The sequence below is a fragment of the Pleurodeles waltl genome, chromosome 3_2, assembly GCF_031143425.1.
Source record: "Pleurodeles waltl isolate 20211129_DDA chromosome 3_2, aPleWal1.hap1.20221129, whole genome shotgun sequence".
Taxonomy (NCBI): domain Eukaryota; kingdom Metazoa; phylum Chordata; class Amphibia; order Caudata; family Salamandridae; genus Pleurodeles; species Pleurodeles waltl.
Window position 1 is genome coordinate 116,805,031 of NC_090441.1, and position 24,828 is coordinate 116,829,858.

Genomic DNA, 24,828 nt, shown 5'->3' on the forward strand with positions numbered 1-24,828 from the left:
TGTTTTGGCCTCTGGCATTGGCATCATGTAGATCATGGGTACTCACAAACATTTTCCCTGGGGTAACAAAGATTGGTCTGTGATGTGACCGAGAGCCACATTGATACCAGGAGGGTGGCAGCTGAGGTTGTGGAGGGGTTAATGGTAAAGTGGGTATTCACAGCACACACAGAAAGAGGAAAAAGCCTCTCAGGATTGTAAGGGAAGCGAGGCATATACATCTAGGGCCATATTTATGGCATGGTTTGCGTCCCTCTTGCACCACGCAACATGGTGCGGTGTCTCTCTTGCACCACATACTGTGGTGCAAGAGCAACGCAAACTTTAAGTGAGATTTATGAAGCCACGCAAGACCACCTTGCATGGCACTGTGGGACTTCATAAATTTCAAGTAATGTAACAGAGCAAATCGCTGTGTTACATTACTCTGCGCCAGGGAGGCATTTCCATAGGTGTTGCGGGGGTTGTTCATTATGTTAAATATATTAAATATGTTTTTTTCCTCTTTCTATGTGTGTCGCATTCACAGCACACACAGAAAGAGGAAAAAAGCCTCTCAGGATTGTTTTGTGCAGGAAGGTGTCCGTCCCTTCCTGCATAAAAACAATCCGGCATTCAATGCAGACATCCTAACACAATGGCCAAAACTGCGCCGGCGCAGGAGGAAAAGGACAGGAATGCACTGTATTGGATAAATATGCCACATTCCTGCCCTTTCCCTGTGACGAAGGGCAGAGCCGCAAGGTCACTGGTTGCGCTGCCCTGCAACACAAAGCCCATAAATATGGGCCCTAATGTCTGAACTGCACAATGCGAAACCAAAAACTTGGGATTAATCCTGGCTTTTCCACTTAACCAAATTGTGAGATCCTAGGCAACTGTTTTATTTCACTTTCCCTCCTTTTTAGTCATTATCACATAAGAGGACCTCAAAATACACAACTGCCGGATGTGGGCTGCACAAACATTATCCTGTGTTTGATTTAATGAACTATAACGTTGTTCATATATAATAAGAACCCAGGCCATCCAAAGAGTGCACATAACAGACTTGCCTCTTAGTATACTATTGGCATTTTTTGTCATGGGGGAAGGGGGAGAAGAATTAATGTTTCTGAAGGAATTCATGTTTGAAAACAATCACTTTTAACAAATACTTCTTGATACACCAATATAATCTGATGTACTAAGGTGAAACAGTTCTGCATGTTTATGAAATACCTTATTTGAATTTTGAACAGACTTTATCATACTTTTACACTTTTGCTGCAATAGGTCTTTAAAAATGAAGGTTTTCCTAGCTTTAAGCAGTGCAGGATACCCTAGTTACTTCATTTCTTTCACTTCCATTAACCTCTGAATAAATGCTTGTCTGGTTATTGAACATCTTTTTAACGTGTTGCTGAGTCGAGTAAACAGCAGCCCAGTGCTGCTTATGACCAGGGGGCAGCATATAAAAGTCAGAGGGGCCGCATACGGCCCCTGGGGCGTACTTTGAAGATTAATGATGTAGATTCTCGAAGTAATGGTCTACGATACAGCTTGCTAAGAATTTATATTTCGTGTTTATGTGGTGCCTAGAATCCAGTCTTAGTTTTCATTTCATTTATTTTCACTTATGTTTGTTTTATACCTACCCACCCACCCAGACACACATCAAAATACCAAAATTCTATTCTCTTTTTGTTAATGTTTCATCCTTATTTCTTTCATTAGGCTGGTTCGATTTTGCTCCATTTTAAAAGCTTTGTCCTCGGAAACATGAAGTGCTGCCAAGTGCTAATAAAGATGTTAAAAAAAATAAAAAAAACTCTGTAAGTTTTGCTTTAAGTGAATGATGATGAGAAGGTTATGTGGACTATTTGCAGTTTTCCACTCCGAATATGTATTTCTGGCAAGTGGTTTTCTTACCTGCTATCCATTACCTGTTCTAAGGAATAGAATAATGCCCGTGGTCTGTGATATAACCCCACTGCATTGCTTCCCCTTACAAAATTGTGTGTATACCATTTGGTACTGCAGCAGTGAATTAAGGGGATCTTTTGCACGGTTCTTAAATAAAGCATCTTTCCTGTACCTGTGACATCTTGTCAGTTTGTAAATGGGCCAGTTGACCAGAAGGATGGCATGTCGTTAAACCTGCTGTTGAACTCTAGTCTTTGGGGTTGCATGGTTGATCCAGACTTCAATCTGCCAGATCCTTGCAGTGATGCATCTCGCACTGCGGGCATTTTGCAGTGATCTTTATCCTTTTATTTGTCCAGGTCAACTGTACGCCAAACCGGCAAAATGTATATTCAAAACATCCTGTCCTTCATTTTGTGATTCATTATATCAGATGAAGAGTTGCAGATGGAGCCTGAGGCAAACAAAGCTGTATATGGGAAGCCTCAAACCTCGAATGTGAAAGAGATACAAGAATTCAGAGGTTTTGCCAATTCCTACAGAGATTTTGTAACTGAGTTCTCGAAGACAGTCTTGCTTTTCACTCACTGCATCAACTTATGGGGGGTAGTTACCTTTTCACTAGAGCCCTGGACAAGAATTTGAGATCCAGAAGACTATTTTTATGAAAGCACCTGTTCTTCAACACCTGCTTCCAAGCACTCTTATTGCGCTGAGTGATGCCTCTTCATTTGAGGCGAGAGCTATCTTGTTCCAGAGACATCCAAGGATACAGGAATTAAATCCAGTTACTGTTGTCTCTTAAAACTCTCAGTTACTGAAATAAGCTATGCCATCTATGATAAAGAGCTATTGGTAAAAGAAGAATCTACACATTAGAGACATTCCTTGAGGGGGGCTCACATCCAGTTCAGTGACATCATGGAATGTTCACAAGAACTACAACTTTTTGTAAACCCCTGAAGTATGCTGATGCAAGGTGGTCATTGGTTTTCTCTTGCCCCTCCCACTGGATCACATACAGTCCAGGTAATTGCCATGGGACGGCTGATGTCTTACCCTGCCAGGGTAAGAAAGCAGAACTTGATCTGGAACCACCTCCCACAGTTCTGGCAATCTGGTCTGATAATGTAGTCTAGATGTTCCAGTGTGGGAACACAAGGATACTTGAAGTAGTAGTTCTGTCAAACTAGTTCTCTAGAAAAACTAAAGAAATTACTTGAAGCTCAGGACCCCTTTTGTACATAAACAAATTAGGATGGTGTGTTGGACTTAAGTAATGTGGCCGTTATCTTTCACAGTGATATGCTTAGAAGGAGCCACAACTGGAATCTAATTCAGCAATTTTGATTTGATAAGTGGGAACATTTGGCAATCCTCTGAAACCCTTCAACAGACCAAGGTGGAATCTCCTGGCGGGTGTGGAGGAGAAAAGGAGAGGGAGGCTAGAGCTATCATATCAAATCAGCTCTCCTTAAACCCTGATCTTCTATCCTAAGTCCTATTGTATGTACTTGTGCTGCATTCTATTCCTTGCATTGTCTCCTGATTCCTTATAACTGTTAACTCTCATGCTTCAGGATTTATGGCTTCAACTAAATTACTCCTGTTTGTGGGCTGCTCCCTCCAGTCGTCCCATAAAGGGTGTTCCTGTGTCACAGCCAGACGAAAGAACTGACATGGCACAGGTTTAGGATGGGAAATGCTAGGAACAGACAGTAGAACGCTAAAGTACAAAAAATTAGCTACTGCTTGCTGACATTCAACTATAACACTTTGTTACTTAGGTTGAGTCCTGCAATGGCCCTGTGTTATACAAGCAGCCATCACAATCATGATCCTTTCATAGGCTATACTGGTAGCATAGTTCATGGCCTCAGCGGCAGCACTCTCCTACCATCCTTTCATTAACAAGCTGCACTTCAGGGTCAGTAACAGCATTTAAAGTTAGGATAACATAAGGAGCAAAAAGAGTCCAAAATCTTACACTACATACGGGCATTGAGTAGAAAGACATGCATGGGCTGCCTAAACTAACCAATGCAGCGGAACACAAAATGTCCAGCATGATTGTGAACTGTGCATACAGGAGCTTATCAGCATACATCCTACCAGCTGGTTGTTCGAATTCCACTCAAGTAAACAATACAATGGATGCAAACTACAACACTCATTACAAAGCACTGACCAAGCCAAAAGTTCTGGGCCTTATAACGTTTGCGATTTTTTATATATATTTGCAAATGTAAGAAATATGCAAAAACATAAAAATAGAGTGACCCCCAGACCCCAAGGACACCAGTCCTGGTACTCAAGTGTACACCTTTTCTGGATGATGTGCACGTGATCAAGCAAAATGCATCACTCACAGTGCAAAATAGCCAACTGGTGAAGTGGGCTGCCCACTGTCCCTTGTAATCTGTTGTGGACATAAGCAAACTGCGACAGACACTCCAATTACCAATGGAAAGGGGCTGACCAAAATCTTTTGCATGTAAGTGTGCATGTATCCATTTTAATTATTGTTTTAATATTATATTGCTGAGACAGCTGGACCTGTCTCTAGAACAGCTCTAATACATCAAATGAAGGTATGGAAATACATTAAATTGCATTTGAAATAAACAGATAATAGTGTTATAAAATACCCTAAATTCTAGAATGATCACCCCAAATCAGGAATTGTTAAGGTATCTGTACAGTGCTGTGGTAGCTTTCCAAAACATGTTAACTGAAGTCTTTTCGGATTTGTGTTTTTGGTGGTGCATCTTTCCCCAATTGTAACTAACTTCCATCCAAATGTCGGCTTTCATTTATACAAATACCTACTGTTTCATGTGGTGTTTGCTACAGCATATGTACCGTTTTGCTGCACTCTAAATAACAAGTGGTCCTGTTAGCCGACTCAGTAATACCCATTTTATCGCTGTCAAAAACATTAAATGCTGAAATAGCCCTTCTGTGAATCCTATCAAGTAGATCCCTGTCTGGCTTTTGTTCTAATAGGAGTGTCATAAGAGACCAAATTCCCCCAAACCTTGTGTTCATTTGTAAATGGGGACAGAAAACATCAGCTTCCCTCCTGGTTGACTTCACACCTCGCCCTAGATAATTTAAGTACCCGAAATCATTGCTGGTGGTCATGCAAGCGGAGCATTTAAGCAGCGGGCTCGTGCAAAAAAAAAAAAATAGCTTTAGAAAAAAAAAAAAAAAAAAAATGCATTTTCCACCTGATACAGTACAGAGGGGTTTGCTTGGCACACACAGCCCAACTGGTAGGCAAGCCCTTGATGAAAAGTAATTTACAAATGTGAACCGTGGTAATAGTAGTCATAATGCACATTCAGGACTGACTGGATTATATACTGCTTACAACAAACATAGGCTTCAAAACGGAATTTCTACATAGACATTTCAAGAAACAGACGACTTCAAAAAATGTTGACGCTGCAGGCATGAGAGTATTACTTGGGTAACAATATGTGGCTGAAAGTGCCATGCATCCGGCAAGAGAATGTCAAGCGCAAGAACAATCCAAACACAAAAAGTGGTTAAGCAAGTTGAACATTGTTGGCAAAGCAAAAATGTCTGACTTGCATTCTGAGCGCTGACTAGAATATATTTTTTTTAATCTGCAGCACTGAAAAAATATATATATATTATTTTCTAAAAACAATGCATCTATGAAGTAAACAATGCAACGTGTGATGATTCAGTGTAGTTTTAAGATGTTAAATAGCCCCTCATTTCTGGCAATGCAAAAAGTCCACGTGAGACACAAGGATGCACCAAATAGCCAACAGCATGTGGTGAAAGGGAAACACTCCTTCGGGCGAGGCTAAAGACCACTCCGAGTATATTTTCAAGAATTGGCAACAAAGTATAATCGGCAGTGCTGTCAAGCCACAACTAATATCGGACAGCCCTTGAAAAGACACACCTTCCCTTAGTGAAGAACTACCACATATGAAAAAGGGGCGCCAATTGCCAAGCCAGAAGACCCTCGTCAAGAAAAGGGACAGCTCGTGCTGACAGGACCCCTGCTCTTCCAGCAAGCACGCCTGTCAAGTCACTCAGTGGGTGGGTGTCAGTTTCTTTTCAATCACACTCACATAACTCCTCTACACACTTCCATGGGGGGTCACCCTCTTTTCACTACCAAATCACTAAAAAAAAAAAAAAAACTTGTCTTTCGCTATATTGACCTAAATGCGATCACTCTTAAACGTCAGACTTCGCCTTCGTTTTGGGCAAGAAAGGCCGAGAACGAAGTAGAACGTGCTGCAAGGCGTGCATGTCGCACTGAAGCATTCACAGGTACATACCCACTTCCTGGTGAGCAGGAGCAGGTATCACGTGGAGCATGAACAGCAGAAACAGGTAGAACACCATCCCGCTCTCGAAGCGTGTAACACACCGGGCCCCAGCAGGCTCACAGGATACCTCAATAGACACACAGGCACGTTGCCGGTTACTGCCACAACTTTAAAGCGCACTCTGCAAAGAAGACAGTCATGAACATTGAGGAAGGACTGAGCCTAACAACTCATTTCTGAGTCTGCGCAAAATCGTCTAGACCGCAAATGAGCGTAATGGCCATGTTAGGGTCAGTCAATTCGCTCTAGTTTATGAACATGGGAAGATGGGCAGAACCATAGTTGGGGAGAAATATAATACATATTGCCTGGCCTTGGCACGGCTTCTAACATCATGAAAAGTCTGCTGCATGGGATGTTCGTCATCGAGGACGCCATCTTTGCTTACCCGAAGTCGACAATTCAAAATTTAGCTTTGACAAAAAAAAAAAGTATACTTTTTGTAGATCTTTTATTGCTTCTTTTTAACTCAATTTCTCTTTACATTTATGGTGTGTATTGAGTGATATAATTAAGTTACTTCTGTAAATCAAAATTATATTGCCAAAATATTAAACTATGTACGGCATTTGAATTATATTTGAGCAAATGAGCGGTTTAGATTTTTGACTCTCATAACAGTATTACAGAACAAGCGTGCCTTTTAAAGGATTTGCAACACTACAAGAATTGTAACGTCACCATATTAGCATCCTGAGTCACTTATTCACAGTTGAGAATGAGGCTTGAAACGCAACGCTACACGATTCTGACTCAGGTTGTGACGCATGCTCTGTTTCTCTGGGTGCACGCACTGACAGCTGCCGGTGGTCCCTATCGTCCGCACCAAGATGTCTATCTTCACCCCCACCAACCAGATCCGCCTGACCAATGTCGCCGTGGTGAGGATGAAGAAGGGCGGAAAACGCTTCGAGATAGCTTGCTACAAGAACAAAGTGATGAGCTGGCGAAGCGGAGTGTGAGTGCGGGGTGGGGAGCTGCGAAATGATATGAGCGGGAGAAAGGACGCGCAAGGGGGGCCCAGTGCAGTACGTATGGTTAATGTACATACTTGTGGGGAAGAGTACACTCGCGAGACAGTATGTGTGTGTATGGGGCACGTGGATCTTGAGGACGGAGTACACGAGTGGCCGAAACTTTGCACCGAGGCCTGACTAGTAACTTTTAAGGGTCATCCTAACTGCGTTGTTAACTTTTTTGACAACCACTGTTTATGATGTATTTGGCCAATAACACCAAGATTTTTCAATCGTTTTGAAAATAACGATTAATCGCAGTGTTTCGTGTAGCCCTCTTCTCGAAATTATTTTTGTGTATCTGCACATTATGTCTGTTTTGGAAATTGATACTCGAAACTGTTAATTCCTTCAGATGTCATCTCATCTGTATTCTACATTTCACCCACAGGGAGAAAGATCTTGATGAAGTTATGCAGACGCATTCGGTGTTCACTAATGTATCGAAAGGCCAAGTGGCAAAGAAAGAAGATCTCGCCAAAGCTTTTGGTACAGACGACCAGACAGAAATTTGTAAACAGGTTGGTTTCCGATTTAGTAAAAAGGACAGTTCCTTTTCCATAATTGTTATTAAGCGCTTAAGTGTGATATTTGATTATGTCGTAGTTGCATTTACCAAGCCATTTATGCTCCTGGAGAGTCGCTTTAAGTAGGCGGGTATTATCACTACGCTGCATCATACGCTGTATTTGGCTGGAACTATGCACTTATAAATTTGGGAAACATTTTCGTGCCTGATAGATGACCCGTGCCTTTCTCTTAGTGTGCTATGTGCCAAATCATGGAGTGAAGGGATCTATTCGCTTAGGCAGCTTTATTTTCCCCCTTCTATGTACTTATGTGTGTATATATATATATATCTATATATTCATTACTTTACTCTTGTAGAAGAAGGGAATAAAAGGTGAGACTCTCCAATTAGGTATTTTGTGTCTCACCCTACACCTCTCTCAATATATACTCTACCAACACTCTCTGACTCATTCCAAACCTCGTTCTACTACTGTGATCTTCAAAACAACCATTTCTAGACTCTTCCCTCGACTATTCCTCCTGGGAGCCCCCAAAACCTCATTTTACTATTATGATCTCCCAAACAACTCTTATTAAATTCTTCCCTCGTGTATCCCTCATTTGACTTTTCCCTGTTCCATCTTCCCCCTTAACTCATCCCAAACTTCATCTTACTACTGTGAGCTCCCAAATAACACTTTCTGGAGACTTCCCTCTTCTATTCCTCCATAATGCCGTTCAATCCAATTAAAAGACTTGCGTGTCCTTGCTCAAATTAACTCATAGAAAATTGGAAACTGTATTGTTCCCTGTTTAGGTCTGTTCCTCATATCTAGTGATCCTCCTCAGCGCTGGGAGGCCTTCCGGTAGCCATGCGCTCTACAAATTCTGTAAACAAAACTAAACTATTTCCCTATTTTAATCCACCACTAATCCTTTTTGGGTTCCAGGGTAACATGCTACTCGCCACAAAGTACTTCAGCGCCTCGTATGGGGTAGTATGCGCTATATAAATACAATTACAAAGAGTGTGGTTCCAAATGTGGCCTATTTGGGAAGTATTTTGTTGTCATGTGTGATGGTCCAAGGGTTAATGTTATCATGCCATAATAATTGTGTAACCGCGCTTAGGCATGAAGTGTACCAAAGAGGAAAGAGTGATTGCTTCATGTATGCATCTGCCTACCACCCTTATGTAGGAGTTTGCCTATGGTTTTTACATGGATACAAGCTGGAGTTATCTAATGCAGACAAGCTCTACCTTTACTGCCTTTCTGAGTGCCGAATGGTCTTGGTTGTCTTCCTGAATTTTCCCAAGACTGAGCTGTTGAGTTTGCCCCCTTCCCTTTTATTGGTGTCTGTGCCACATCGCTATACAGTCACTGTATGCATATGTAGCATTGAACGGGCTGTAGGTCCTCTATCACTATAAGCTTTTCCCCTGGCTCACCCTCCATTTTATTTTTGACTCCGTAATGGGTTCCTTTTCTTCCCCATTGTTGCTGCTAGTAGAAAGAGCCTGTGTTAATGGAAGTTCTGGTTCCAGTAACTGCAGAAGCCTCAGGATGATACCTGCAGCTGACATCTTTCTTGCTTCTGTTAGTGAGTTACTTGACAGTAAGGAATTTGGAGCTTTCAGGTGCCTGTGGCCCACCTCCTCATTGTTTCCCTCAGTGGGAGTCTTAGCAATAAGGAATTTGGAGCTAGCAATGGTGAGCAGTGCAATGTCTGCAGCTGCATGTTTCAAATGTGTCAAAGGAAGCATAGTGCTTGCCACTGGAGGGTTTCTCACAAGTAAGCTTGCATGTTTGGATTACCTCTTCTCTTTTCTGTGAAATCTCGCTTTGACCATCCCACTTAATCTGTCTGAGCAGCATTGTTCTTTTTAAAACTACTCAAACTTATTCTCTCACAGTTGGTCATTTGCTCCATAATCTAAGCCATTTTCATCTCCAGAACTGACTAGGGCAATGCTTCACTCGCTAATAAACCTCCTTGGCTGTTTTGAAAGTCCTTCTTAATTCTCCTGCTTGTTCAACAACTAACATCTGGAAATGTGATCACTTAAACCTCGTTTTGAGAGATATCTACTGCCTTCGCTGAAGTTAAGTATTAAATTCAGATTTCTATGTTTGACTTATAAATCATTGGACATTTGAATAACTTGCCTTCCTTCAATCCCTGGGGAGGTGGGGGGGGGGGTGGAGGGGGAGAGGGGGGTGATAGAGTGTGAGGGGGAAGGGATGAGAAAACAATCTTGGCATCTTTCAAAAAAATACTTTCTCTTCAAACTGCATTTAATTGTTTAAACTTCTCTGCCTCTTTTTGCTTAATCTTTAGAACAAATTATTCCTTTTTTTATTTTCTACGTCTCTTGTTATTTTCAGCTTACCCCACTCGCCCCCCCCCCCCCCCCAACGACTTGACCACTTTTTACTTTGTCTCTTTGCTGATTAATTTTATTGCTATTCTCAAATATTTTATGTAAGCTTGGTAACCCCTTCTAGGTAATGTTTGTGTGACTGTTAGGACCTCCGACACCCTGCGGTAGAGTTGGGCTATATGAGAAACATTAAGTAAATAAATGTACCTTAATATCCTTGTGGCCATGGAGACCTACCTTGGATTTTCTGGCAATGTGGCACCTGCAGGAGTGACAGATGCTGAGTCTTTCATTGAATGCATCCATCAAAACCGGTGAGGTCTTGAAAAAGAAAGAAGCACTTTTTTGGTTTATTTTTCATTTATTATTTCTTTGTTATAATATCACATTTAAATAGTAAGCACTGCTGGCAAAGGAAGAGTAGATAAAAACACTGCACTCCCTGATAGAAAGTCCTGGACCACCATTGACAATGAAAAGGTCCAGCTGAACATAACAAATTTACACTAATTCAAAAGAGTTAGTTATAAAAGTTTCCAGATTGGAGAAGTTAACGTATGGGGTCAGGGCAAGGTCGAACTGGCAATATTGAGCATAGGGTATCCCTTGGAGGCTGGAAGGGTGGGGGTACTTTTGTTATTTGGAGGGGTGGCGGTCTCACAGCAGTTTTAAAAAGCGCTGCAGAGTTACAACAGCTTTCAGGCAAAAATAAAAGTGCCAAGATAACTCTAGTGATTAATGTACCTGCTGAAGAGAGATCAGAGTTTTATCTAGTGGCAGTTTTGGCTCATGCAAGGTAGTGCAGAGGATTAATATGCCTGCTGCAAAGAACGTGTCCTATTCAGATCACATAATATTGTATGGATATATCTCGGTGGAATACTGCTTTTGTTACAGAGATGCTTTTGTTATGTGCAATCCATAAGTTATGATCATCCTCTAGCACAGTGAGATTTGAGCTCCCATCAAAGACCTGCATCATACAGGTTAAAAAGTTATGTTTTTCCCAATTTTTGAATATCCTAACTTTGCTAAGAACACTTTTTTCTTTTTTTTAAGAGATAAATACATAATTAGAAAAGTCAACCCTAACCACTGCTTACATTTTGAATCTTTATTTTATGCTTCCCCCAGACCAAGCACTGTTAAAAAATGCCTACCAGTATAGGTATGTGAATCCTACACCTTGTAATCCCCTTTGTCTTATGTAACATTTCTGTACACTGATTTTCACATGTATGATTCATTGTCTCTGTACGTGTGTGTGATGTAGAGTGCTTCATCACATTACGTAGGTAAGAGGTGCTGTAAAACACTAAATGCACGTGAGAGAGGTGCTATGGAGAGATGAGGCACTATTAGAGGGTAATGTTAAGGGAATTATTGAAGAACCCAAATAATGCTGTATCCTGGTGCACTGTAAGGTCGTCATTTACTGTGCTTTAAAAACGAATACAATTGATCATATAATGAAAAATATGTTGTAGAATGCACTGTGTTTACCATTTCCCCCCAAAGTTTATTGGGGGGGCAATCCCATTGTAGTGGTCAGGCTTGTTCGATATGACCCCTATGGGGGCTGATCTGACAACATTTGCCAGGGCTGCTTTGGGTTCATAGTCTGGCCCTGGATCAGGGAAAGGGATCATATTACTGAAATAGCATAATTCATGAAAACAAATTGAAGCATGAGGCAGTGTGTTTCAAGTGTCGTTCCTGCTTCTATAAACCACCTAGTCTCCCTCCTAATACCCACTTCTGTGACACTGTCAGGGCTAGTACACTTGCAGTGAACGGAACAGAGAGACCAGTGTGAAGGAAATACACTTACCCCAAAATAAGTTGCTTGCCCTTTCCGAATATTTTAAATTTTTAAACCTGCTTAAATTAGATCTTTTACTATGCTTGATCTGTGATATTTACCTGGCACAATGAATTGGTAATTACATTTGTATAGTTTTACACTGTCTAATATACAGTGCCACTCCGCAGCTTTATGGTGTGACTAGGAAAAGCTTATACTGTTGCCGAGCATGCGAGCAGTATTGCAAGGAAGAAAAAATATTTTCAGCAATTCACAACTATCACTGTGTAACTAGAAGCAAGCACAGGCATGTAAGCAATGAAAAGCAGAATTAGTGACAGGAATCCAACTGCTGCAATAAAGCAGAACACTGAAATGAACTGGTGACCCCTCAGCAACGGGCAGGCAAGGAATATAAATATACAGCATATTGATACCTGACAAAAAAAGTACTTACTGTAATTTGCTTCAAACTTAATTTAAGTATCTTAAGTGTGAATAATCATAGAGACTCTTAATAGTCTCATGAAACAAATTGGGAGTTGCTAGTAAAACAATCAATCCATCTATCTCACAAGTAGCCATAGCACCTGTGTGATTATGGTAAGGTCAGAGTTTCCATTAAAATGCACTTTTTGTTTTCTTAATACTTGGCGCTGTTCGACAAAATTGCATGAAACCTTCCCCAAAAAAGTACATCCACTTTGGGCTCCTTCCCTAAAAATATACATCAAATTTAGGTTCCTTGTGACATGTTTCGTACAGATCTGTCAAGTGGTGCCACCAAAAAGGAGTTATAAATATAGTTCTTATGTTACATCCATTAGGATTCTTTGTTCCTTGAGAAAGAAGAAACAGCTGAATATAATTACACCTACCTCGACATGTAAGTAGACCTTTACTCAAGGTAGTGCTTTGTTTGGATTGGTGTAAGTCCGTTCAAATTAGTGTTTGTGTCAAGAGGTTAAATAGCCTGATGGTTGGAAACATACGGAAGGTATATTTTTAATTTATCTCTACACTTTGCGCTGCTTTATGAAATTGCACAGAATTTAGCAGATACTTAGAACTTTACTTTACACTTGATGTTTTCCCATTCTTGCAAATTTGTCAAGGGGAGTATTTTAGAGGAAAAGGTGTTAACATGCTAATAAAAGGGGTCGATGTTTAGTCTTCTCTGGGTATGGCCGGTTTATTGCAGATATGTCGACGGAGAGGGCAAAGTTAAAAAGGGTTGGCAAAAAGTCTACTGTGCTCAAAAATTGGAATTGTTTTTCTTTAATAAATAGGCATGACATTTGGCTGTTACACCATGTGCAGGAATGTTAAGTTTCATCCAGTGGAAACAAGGTGGTGGCCAAAGATTAATTGGGGGTGGATTAAGAAAGAGTTGATTTTTCTAAAAACTGGTGTAGTCTCATGGATCTGGACAGCACCTCAGACACTTTCCATGCTTAGTTTACTGTTTCCATGCAAATCTTGCAGAGGAGGAATACTCGAGTGGTTTAAAAAGCAGCATTTCCTTCCCATGGGAATCTTTGCTGTCTGTTGCAGACGGAAACCTTGAATGGGTCTGCCTAAACCCAGAGATTACTGCGCTGGGCTTAATTTGCTAACAGTCTGTCAAATATCAGGCTAATTCATTAATCTGCACTCGTTATTAGCAAATTAACACTTTACTGCCCCAACTTGCAATTCACTATACTAAGAGTAAGCAAAATATGCTAAGGTTTTTGCCAAATTCTGTAAACCTCCATGATCAGAGCCAAAGATTTTTGACTCCCTTTAACTTTGCTTCCTATGGCAAATTTGCCCGAAATCTGTGATTGATTGATACAGTGTGCTGCATTTTGGTAAAAGCCCTGTTAACTACCCAGCACCACTTTTTGACCCACCCTATTTTACTATGCCACTCATTGATGGATTTGCATGAGCCTCATTATATCAAGAGTAAGCTAAACGTGATGAAGATTTGCCAAATTTCATGGAAATTCATGAAACATTATCACAGCCTTTAGTAAATGGGCACTTCTTTGAACCCGCCTCCCTTTTAATCTTTCCCCCAATATATAAGCACGAATTTGAAAATACTAACAGTGAGTTAAACATGCTGAATGCCAGGTTTTGTGCAGATTTGTCAAATCGCACTAAAGTTATAAGCCAATCAATATAGTTACATATATAGTACACAGGTTATGTGTAGTTCTGGGTAGATGAGGGTTTTTCATTGAAAATGCATGTTTTGTTTTCTGTATAACTTTGGCACTGTTAAAATTTTCACGAACATTTTAATAATAAAAGTACATCCACGTTGGGTTCCTAATTGCAGGTTTTATGTAGTTTAGTCGTGTGGGCAAAAAAAACGGAGAGACCCCAAAAGGTACATTTCCCACTTTAATGCGCATAGACTTATTTGCTTCTCGATACAAAAAGACGTGTGAAACCATATTCACAGACCTGAAGCTTTAATGGCCTGACAGCACAGAGAAAAATCTTTTGTGGCTGCGATTAAAGGAATTGGTGCTTTGGTCCCCGAGTCATGAAAATAGATCAGAATAATGTCAGTGCCGGTTGGTGGTCGGCGGCGGAGGCGCCGTGAAAGAGGTGCGCACCATCGGGAGACGCGAGGTGATGGGGGGGAGTGGAGCCGGCCGTGTGGTTCTGCCCGCCCTTGACCTCCTATTCTGAGGCCCTTTCTCCCGGCCGACTTGGAGCAGCTCGATTCGGCCCCCAGCCTAGCGCCTAGTGAGTAGAGACGCGGTGAGACGCCCTGCAGTGCCTCGGGCAAATACATTGCTAAAGTCCAGGTAAATCATCTAAAACATTTCCGCTGAGGGGCCAAAGAAGACGCTCAGAAAAGTGCAGTAAAGACCTGGGAGTGTGCACGGCGGCACCTTTTGTTTGATCCTCCGCATTTTTTATATCATCCACGATCAACGTTCACCAATTACCAGGAGGAAGGAAGGTGAGGGAAAGGAAGGGGTGAAGGGATGGAAGCGGTGAGGAAAACTGCCCCGTACGCCTGCAGGTTGCCACTGTTAGAACCTGCATAGCTCTTAGCTCTCAATCCCGCCCTCAGTCCCCAGCCCTAGACCCTGTGATCGCCTCTGCACCTGCCTGTACAAGTGGTATAGCTGTGGCATCCAGTAGTTCAGTAGCAGCAGCAGTGAGAGGTGAAAAACGCTGCGCCTGTCAGGTGTCTAGAGGGAAGATTGGGGTGCAGATAAGGATAAGGATGATGGCTAAACATTTCCAAAGGAGCAGGACTTTTCTTAGTCGTGCTTGTAAAAAGACGAAGTTAAATCCTTTAAGAAACAAGGGCATTCCTCACCTGAATACAAAAAGTATAAATTCCATTTTGCCTTTTGTTCAAAAGGAGCTACCTGAAGAATTGGCTTTTAATGACCGCACTGATTTAGCAGCTTGCTGTGCTATCGATAGGGGGAGGCAGGTTAGCTTTATCCCTATGAGGGGTAGGGGGGTGGGGGGTGGGGGGGTTTGGAGACACAAATTCACCCAGAAAATCAAATGCCTTCTAAAGCAAATGTGGAGGGTGTTGCGGGAATCGGAGCTGGAGCAGAGGACTTAACTCTTCCTGATATTTACTTGAATTGCGTATATGGAGCAAGGAACTCTTCCGATAGTCACCCAAAGACCCATCTGGATAGTAACCTCCGACTCTACACCCCAGGTCTAAGGCTGTTTAGTAGTACGCCTTCTAACCATTCCCTTTCCCCACAAATATCCTGCTTGACGCCAGATCTTATGTGCTCTCTGAATCTACAGAGTGGCCCTCCAGAGCAAAATTTTATATTCTCTAAATCCTTTAAATGTCTTGAAATAATTTTATCCTCAATCCTGGTTCTTCTAGAAAAAATCAATCACCAATTCTGATCATACTCAAGATGTATTATTATCTATATTGAAAACCTTGTTAGATCAAAAGAACCTCAAACCAGGACATGATGGGAAATCCGGTAGGACTACTAAGGTTGTCTCCTAAAGTTGGGGTGTCTAGACTCACTGCCGTTTATGTGCTCATCAGTCCCCTGCGCGCCCGTGAATCCACCATCTCTGCTTTCCCTCTCTGATCAGGGTCTGCAGGTGGGAAAGCCATAAGTCCACCAATAGAGTGTTGTTTATTCCCTGGAAAATCTTTTTTCCAGCCTTTCCCCTACAAGCAATGTGGCCCCTATTGGTCTTGAACCTACTATGCCAAAAAAGGAGTTAAACCTTTCAGTGGCCCTTTTTCCCATTTTCTTGCCTAAAGTATACCCTTACTCATCGACGGTGGAGCGTGAGGGGATTTTGGCTCTAAAATCTTCAAAGGAGAAGAATTTAGGTAAAAAGGGAAGAAAATAAAGGGGGGGGGAGAATCTATAAAAAGAACCCAAGAAGGGTTAAGTTCGAGGACAAGGGCCATAATGGAACCTCCTCCTAGCAAGAAGAACATGAATTGGGACTGAGGATGGAGAGCTCCAAGGTGGTGAGATCGGCTGGCTCTCTAATCTTACGGGGATAACAGGACTCGATATCTCCTTCGGAGGTGCAACAGATTCTTTCCCCTGACTTTAGGAGTCTGTTATCTGTCTTCAATTCACGCGATATCTCTATCTATTATGTAAATGCACATGTAGTGGCTGCGAACTATACTTCAGATCTTTATGAAGGTGGGGAAGAATATAGTATGGAGGAAGTCTCTCAAGGCTATATAGAGACCCCTGAATGTTTAGAGTGAGTTTTCTGCTTTATTTGACTCAAATTTAATCTTAAATCATTCTATATTAATTTCTTGCCTCACAGGTATTGACGAGCTAAAGTTTATTGACAGTTGTGATATTTCTCGGGTCTTTCTCGAACACAGTATAGGAGCGATAAAGACAAACGTCTGGTTCTTGTCTAAAACTGTTTTAAATCTGATTTTAGTTAATTTTGGACAGTTAAAGTGTAGAGGTATAGATGTGGTTCCAATATAGGGTAAGGAAGCTTCCCTTAACCGGAAACAGCCCCACTTTGCCCTCTGTGTGAATGGTACACACTTGCATCAAAGGCCCGCTTATAATACTTCCTCCGTGTAAAACTTAAATGTTTCTGCTTCCTATGGTGAAAGAGTGGTGAAGATTTATGGAGGATGTCCCCTCACATCTTACAGGTCCCAAAAATGAAAATTGGAGTTGGTTGGCGGGGGCTTTAAATAATACACTAAATTGCACTCTGGCAAAGGAAACGTCCTCACAACCCTGTTACTAACCAGAGTTTCTCAGTAGTCTCCTGAAATGCTGCAGGATTAGGGAACCATTCTGAAAAATTAGATCGTATTTGTTCTCTACAGGTGGATGTAATTTGCATTCAGGAGACCTGGAGCATAGCAGATTTCACCTGTTCTAGTTATTTTGCCTTAAGTACAAAGGCACAGCCCTAAAAACAAAGGGCATGCAAAAGAGGGTATTGCCATGCTATGAAGCAACAAATATAAATGGGAATATGTTAGTCTGCCCGCCTCCTCAAATCTTTATCACATAGTAAGAGTGCATCCAATATTGGAGAATGGCAGAAAAACTCCCTTGCTAACAGTTAACGTCTGTATTCCTCCAGATAAGGAATTTGGTAGAGTCCTATTGTACATGCTTAATCAAATGTCTGTAATCTGCTCTAATCCACATGAAAGTGTAGATGAGTTACTGATAATGGGAGATTTAAATTGTAAAATTTCCTATCTATCCCTTTCCATTTTGGGGACTTGGAGAGGGAAACCACCTTAAATATTCTGCTGATTTTATTTCCCCCTAGAATCAGGACGGATAAAAGGGGCCACTCCCTATTGGAAGGTTTGAGGGACCTGTGTTGCATCATCCTAGATAGACGTTTTCGTTCTGACTATCCTGCACACAAATCCCTGCGGAACAGTTGATTCCATGTTAGCCTCTTACACTATTGCCTAATCACTGGAGGAAATGCGGGTTAAGGGTACATCTTTTAAAGATCATAAAATGTTGATTATTTCGTTAAAAATGCAGTTCTCCTCCACATATTCCTGGAATCCTTTGGGCAAGGTCATTTAGATTCTGTAGGAAAACAGGTAGAATTTTTTGGGCCCTCACCAAAATGTCCTCTGTTTAAAAAAAAAAAAAAAGCACTTGAATCCTTAGTGAGAGGTGTCGATGAATGGAACGTGGATCCTCCTATATTATTTCTCTAAATGTATTGATTACATAACCCAAAGTGTCTCGTATCAACTCTGTAAGCCTCCACAAAAGAAAGTAAGGCAATCCATTTTATTGTTAAATAGAGAAATTAATAAATTGGTAAGGAGACGGTATGAATGGGAGCCCAAGGATAGGAGTAGGAGAATATCCTTGTTAAAAAGAAGAAGAGCGCGTGTGAAGTTAGGTATAAGGAGGGAAGAAGTGGAGCAGATGTGGATAGCCGTGAGGAAAGCAGCGGCGACAAAAAATTCCCATAAAATTTGGGCTATTATTTCCAAAGGCTGCGGAAGGCGTAAATCATCCAGAGCTCCCCCAATAGCCGAGGCTGACTGAAAGAACTACATATTTTCCCTTTACGCAGTAAATGGGATGAGAGAGCCATGGGAAATGGATTGGAGTAAAAACAACAGATCTGAAGTAGAGCGCTGGGGTCCCCCCCCTCTGTGACTGAGATTGAGGGATTTATTAGGTCAATGAGGAATTCTGGAGCACTGGGCCCTGAGGAGGTCCCGATGTCTTTATTTAAACTAGAACCTTTGCTCTGGGCAAAAATTCTCCACCCGGTCTTTCACGCCTGCTATTTAAAAACTAGAGTTCCTGACTCCTGGATGGGGAGTGTCGTAGTCCGATTATATAAAAAGGGTGACAAATCTCAGCCCCAAAAACTATTGTCAAATTGCACTACTGGATGCAACTGGCAAGATATTCGCGAAAAGTATTTTAATGCATTTAACTAATTGGGTTGAGGAAAATTAGATACTTCCCCTGGGACAAGCAAGTTTCAAACAGTAAAGGAACATAGTACTTTGGATAATATCTTATTGATGCATACTATAAATGAAAAATATGTTCAGATCGGGGGGGGGCAGTATATGTCACATTCATAGATTTCTCTACAGCCTTCGATAGAGTGGATAGGAAAATACTGTGGAAACAATTATATGAGCTAGGTGTTCTTTCCCCCCCAACCCCCCCAAAAAAACTGTTACATTTGGTTATAGCTTTGCACTCTTCCACCTCGTACAAAATTCTCATAGGAGAAGAACAGGGCTTGTGAGCTAAATTTCCCACAAAAAATCGTTTGAAGCAAGGCTGCTTGTTGGCACCACTGTTATTTTCCTTATATATTTATGGCCTGCCCAGTTTCCTGCAGAATGCGAATGGTTTTGCCCCCAAAATTGGATGATATCCACTCTCTTGTCTTCTATACGCAGATGATATAGTTGTGATAGACCTTACCCCGAAAGGCCTAAATCAGCGTTTGGTGGCATTAAACCTTTATTCCACACAGCACCATCTGCAGATGAATCTATCGAAATATCAAGTAATATGTTTCCTTGGGGAAAAAACTGGGTAAGAAAATTAACTTTTCCTGGTTCCTAGGCCAACACAAGCTAGAAAGGATAAAATCCTATTGTTTCCTGGGGAAATTTTTCCCTTCTTCACTCAGTGACCAAGACCACATGCGTAATTATGCCACTGAGGCTCTGTCTCAAGCACAAGGTTTAATTGCCTTTTTTACAGCAGTCGGCCGGTGACATTTCCATCACTTACTAGCTGCTTATCAAATAAAGATCCCGGCCACTTTCTTGTACACTTTAGAGGGTAGAATGTTTTCCAAATGGAAATTTCTTGATAGGATGGAAGTTCAGATATTAAGACACCTAGCCTTTTGTAACAACTCTGCCTCGGAGGCAGCTTTAAGGCTCGAATTTGGTACTGAGAAAGTTTTTGTACAGGGTCTAGTGGCTGTGGTCAGGAGGGCTTATATAAGTTTAGCCCATAGTAATGCATCCACTCTAAGAAACTTAGCTCATAAAAAAAAAAATTGTAGACTAAAAGAAAAATCTAAGTTTTTTAGAAACTATAATCTAGCTTTACAATTGCTTGAGCTAAATCAAGACTTGATTCAATCATTTCTGCCCACCACGTTTAACATTTAAAAAAAAAAAGAAGTGACTTGGTTGAAAAGCTTCTCTTCAGACTTCGAGTTCTGCAGCAGTAAGAGGAGACTGGCCAAGTTACCTGAATCAGTGACTTTTAAACAATCTCAGCCATATCTTGCCTGGAATCTTCCACATGGGGTGAGGCGCTTGTACATTTAGTTGAGATAGACTGCCTCCTAGAGATCTAACTTCCAGGTGGGATGGATTTGATGATAATTGCGATCTTTGTCAATTGGGTGTACAGAATTGTAAGCATGTATTATTTGTTTGTCCAGCTCTAGCCATGGCCAGGACAAAATGGCAGAAACCCCTCTATTTGTATTTTAATATTTGTTCTTCTGGAGGAGCCTTGGAAGCCTTATTTAATCCTCCCAACGAATTATTCTGTTTTAAGATTTAAAAAACAATGTCAGTCCTTTTTAAATCTCTTTTGAGTCTTCTTGTATTGGTGATAATCAAGATGGTTGAAAGTGAATTACTCAAGGTAGTTTTTTAGGATTATGTTGAGATCTTTTGGTGCTTTATAATGCTTCCTCGTGATGCTATTGGTTGATTGTCCTGGATTTTATTGATTACTTCTTATTCTGGACTGGAAGTCTACGCTGCACAACTGTTTTATTGAAGAAAATATCACGGTACGCTAGGATCTTCAACATGAGAGGTTTTCTTTATGGTACCGTGTTGCACTGTTTGAGGCACTTTATGATTTTTTTCTTGAATTTCATTGTTTTGAAGTTGAGAAGCTAATTCGAACAATTTTAGATTGCTTCTGTGATATATTCTGTTATGTAATGTCTGAGTGGTATTATTATTATAACTTTTTTTCTTCATTTTGCTCTTTTTAGTATTGTGACTGTATAATAGATATTTCTGCATTTCCCTATGGAATTGTAGAACTGTTTTATGCTATTTTATGTTAAGCATGTGGACCGCTTAGGAGTTTCTATTAATGAAATAAATAAACTCATGGAAACAGTCTCTTGGGCCTAGTTCAGTCCCTCACCAAGTTTGTGGTAGTGGGGCAGGCACTTGTTCAGCCCTCCCACAGCAGCAGGATCTCACTGGCAACAGGAGCCTCCAGGTGGCACACAGCAGTTCTCTCAGGAGCTGTGCAACAGCTGACTGTTAAGTGTGTTGCTGGGAGGGCCCTGATGAGAACCCTCTTTTGGGCAGAAGGCTGCAGATCACTCTGGTGGGTACTCGATTAACAACACAGCTCACTCCAACAGTTCGTTGAGTACTTGGCACTTTTTCCTGAGCACGACAGCCACACACATGCAGATTTTTTGATGCGACAGATGCCAGACGCTATCTTCGGCACACTGTGCCTCAAGGTGATGATCTTGATTCTTCACGGGGCACCCTGTGGCATCTCTATGGTCACTCAGTCTTCCAGACTGGCTCTGACCCAACAACACACTTTGCTGTGCTGCGGTTACACAGTACATTCGTTGGACACACACACTACCAGCAGTCACTTATTTTGGCTTTAGTTGGACTACCATGTGGCACACCGGCCCAGGTCCCTATGACAGGGATAAATAACAAAGGTCGCACTGCCCAATCTGGCAGTGCCATGAGTCCTTTGTTGCACTTGCTTAGCAAGTCTCTATCAGACAGAGCCCATGCCAGGGTCAATTACAGCAGCCCCTTTCACAGGCCGCTCCTCCTGCAGGGTTCTACTTCCTTCCCTTTCTTACAGGTAGGAGGATATCTTGACATCAGTAACAGTCCAGTAATTCCTCTTTTAGATCCAACTCAAAGCAATGTTCCCTTGCCTCTAGGGATGTCGCTGTCAGTTGTACACCAGCCCTTGGTACTCTGGAGTATCCCCACCTTTGTAGAAGAGACCACAAGAACAAATAACAATGGCTCCAATCTTTTTATACCAGTTTTGCAGACTGAGAGTGTTTTTTCCAGGTCTGATTCTTGGTACGGGTGTGGCCTGCTTCCCCTGTTATGTGTCCTTTCCAAGCTTGTCCTCTGTGTGCAAGGATGCTCTGCCCAGCAAGGTAGTCTTCAGGTGGAGTGCCCACCACAGAAATTCGAAGAGGAGAGAGCAGGCGGCACCCAGCTTTTTCAACCGCTCCTCATGGAGATCAAGAGAGACTAGAATTTGCTAAATGTGGTGGACAAGGTGCTGAGGCTTGCTTAAGGAGGTCACACCGAAGGTGGACAAGAAAACCACGTCTATCCCACTCAGTTTTGTTGTTGTGCTCCAAACATTGTTCAGCAGGACTTCCCCATAGAGATATCCACCCTTGTGGAACCCGGCCTGACTGCAGCTTCCAGCCTTGCCCCACTGGAGGAATTTTAAGAACTAATAAAGTAACTAGGCCTGAAGGTATAAACCTTAAAACAGGGTGGGGTAGCAAATCAAATCAATCGGACCCACAAAGCAACTGCAACGCTACGGAATACAGCTTAGTCGCACCATGAGCTTTTGCTTACTACCAAAAGTAAAAATCTTAGCCAGGTTGACCTGCTTGGTGTATGCGACCTCCGTCTGAAATTGTGTGTTGGGCCTGGCTAAGCACAAACTGTTGTTTTGGAATGGTTCTTTATTTTTTACCTTAAATTAAAAAAAAATCCTATCCCCATTATCCTTTTTCTGATTTTTGATGAAATGTTTTGTTTCTTTTCTTTTATAATCGTTTTGAGAATTTTATGTGCAATTTTCTTGACTTTGGAATTGTTGGTTCTACTTGAACCTACCATGCACTTCTCTGGGAACTGCCTGCTGCTTTTGCCATAGCTCCAGGAACTGAGCAGAGATTCTCTGCAAACTGTCTTTGGCCTAACTAGATTGTATTTATTTGGTTGTTGTTCATGCATCCTGTAACATCCGTAGGTCCTGACAGATGAAGTTAATGGAACACCCAAAGGGCAGAACTGAGCCTGTCATTATATTTCTTCATTTCAGTTAACAATCAGCTATACAATAACATATTATAATCATACAGTACATATAAATGTATAAAGTCATCTATAATCTTTTTGTAACAGCCCCCTTAAGAAACAAGCAAAATGGAAACGTGTTCATTTGATAACATCTTTAAAAATACCATGGCTGGCCTGATCTGCAAAAAATGTAAATCTTTTTAAAGTGGCAAAATATACTGCTTAAGCCAGAGTACATAAAATCCACAAAACATTTTGAAGTGCATAGTATCCTGTACTGAAACAGAATCACACTCGAATGGCCTCAAATCTTTAACCTGGTGCCAGCCTCTTGAGACCGCAATCAAGCAGTGAAACACATTAAACCTAGATGTTATTAACAAAAAACGATGATTCAGATTTGTTACAAAAGACAAATAAGGTCTGAACCTCACTAAAGCATGAGTACTGAGTATTTCCCTATTCCCTGCTATCCATTTTAAAGGACGGAATTTTAGATTTTATCATTGCAAGTCTGGTTACTTAATACGATCAAGCATGTGAAACAAATCTGGATGGTGCAGAGCTGAAAAAATGTTTTTCACATACCTTAACCATGGAATATCACATGCACCCACGAGGGTAATCCAATCTCTCAGAATTGCATGATTAAGCTCTGTTTCCCTCTTTGACCAAATTGATATCCATCTAAGAAAGGGGTGAAAGGCAATCTGGGACGAAGGGCAGTCTGGTCTGAATTATACTCCTTGCCCAGTTCTTCGTATACACTATGGGAAGCTGTGCTCTGAGATGGAGACAGCAGAAATGTCATAAAATTGTTCCCAACTGCTTGTAGCACAGCAGTATTTCAAATAACCCAGATATTTCTGCCATCCAAACCAGCCAACATAAATTTAGCCTGGTAGATCTTCATCATTGCAGTTATTGGCTTATTCCCTAAATTTATCACAAAATCAGATATGACTGAGGCCAACTCAGTTAGAGTATATTTCTTCACGGTTACAAGTGGACCCCAAGTACCATCCTGATCAAACCAAATGCATAAATATGAGAAGAACGCCGGTTTGGTTATCTTACAGTCTTGTTCCACAAACATTCTTGATTTTGTTAGTCTAAGGCCCACAGACATAGCATGCACCTTGCTATAATTTGTGGATAAATCTAGACTATTCATAAAAACAACAAAAGAGTCCAGGAGATGTTGAAGAGCTAAGGCAGTTCTAGCTAGCAAGATAGCATTGTCAGCATATAAAACCAACATCACAGTTGTACCTACTTATAGCACTTTCACCCCCATGTACTACCAAGGTGGCCTGTGATTGATTTATATACAACTTGAATAGAAAGAGGGTTAAGATGCAGCCTTGCCTTAGCCCCTGCTTAATCTCAGAATCATTGGAGCACCTACCCTGTGGATTATAGCACAGAGAGGCAGATGGGTTCCTATGTAGATCCGCAATGAAGTAACCAATATTCTTATCTATTCTCAGGGAAAACATGATCTTTCAAATGCAACATAATGTCATAATGATTATTTGTGCTTACATATCTATAACAACTGCCTTCACATAAGTGCAAGCTGAAGTCTCCCACAGCAATAAGCGACATGGAAAAACTGTGACTCATCCTTCAAAGACTCAAGAAGGCCCCTTAACACAAACAGTGACTCCTATTTCATCTGTAATGAATTAGAATTATAACAAATTGCAATCAGTATTCATAAGGTTTTAGGATAAGTATGCAGTACCTCTACCAGAGGCCAGAGGAAATAGCAGCAT

General features: G+C 41.3%; 2 protein-coding genes across 2 annotated transcripts in view; one reads left to right on the top strand and one right to left on the bottom strand.

Annotated features, from left to right (window-relative positions):
• The window catches only part of LOC138286550 (S-adenosyl-L-methionine-dependent tRNA 4-demethylwyosine synthase TYW1-like), a 490,050-nt gene extending 483,636 nt beyond the window's left edge, over positions 1–6,414 (bottom strand). The window contains exon 1 of the mRNA XM_069226929.1: positions 6,231–6,414. Within this exon, the coding sequence (XP_069083030.1) occupies positions 6,231–6,297 (67 nt within the window). The 5' untranslated portion in view covers positions 6,298–6,414. The remainder of the gene's footprint in view (positions 1–6,230) is intronic.
• A 600-nt stretch (positions 6,415–7,014) lies between these two features.
• Positions 7,015–24,828, top strand: part of SBDS (SBDS ribosome maturation factor) — a 41,538-nt gene continuing 23,724 nt past the window's right edge. The window contains exons 1-2 of the mRNA XM_069226931.1: positions 7,015–7,239; positions 7,689–7,818. Of these exons, the coding sequence (XP_069083032.1) occupies positions 7,112–7,239; positions 7,689–7,818 (258 nt within the window). The 5' untranslated portion in view covers positions 7,015–7,111. The remainder of the gene's footprint in view (positions 7,240–7,688; positions 7,819–24,828) is intronic.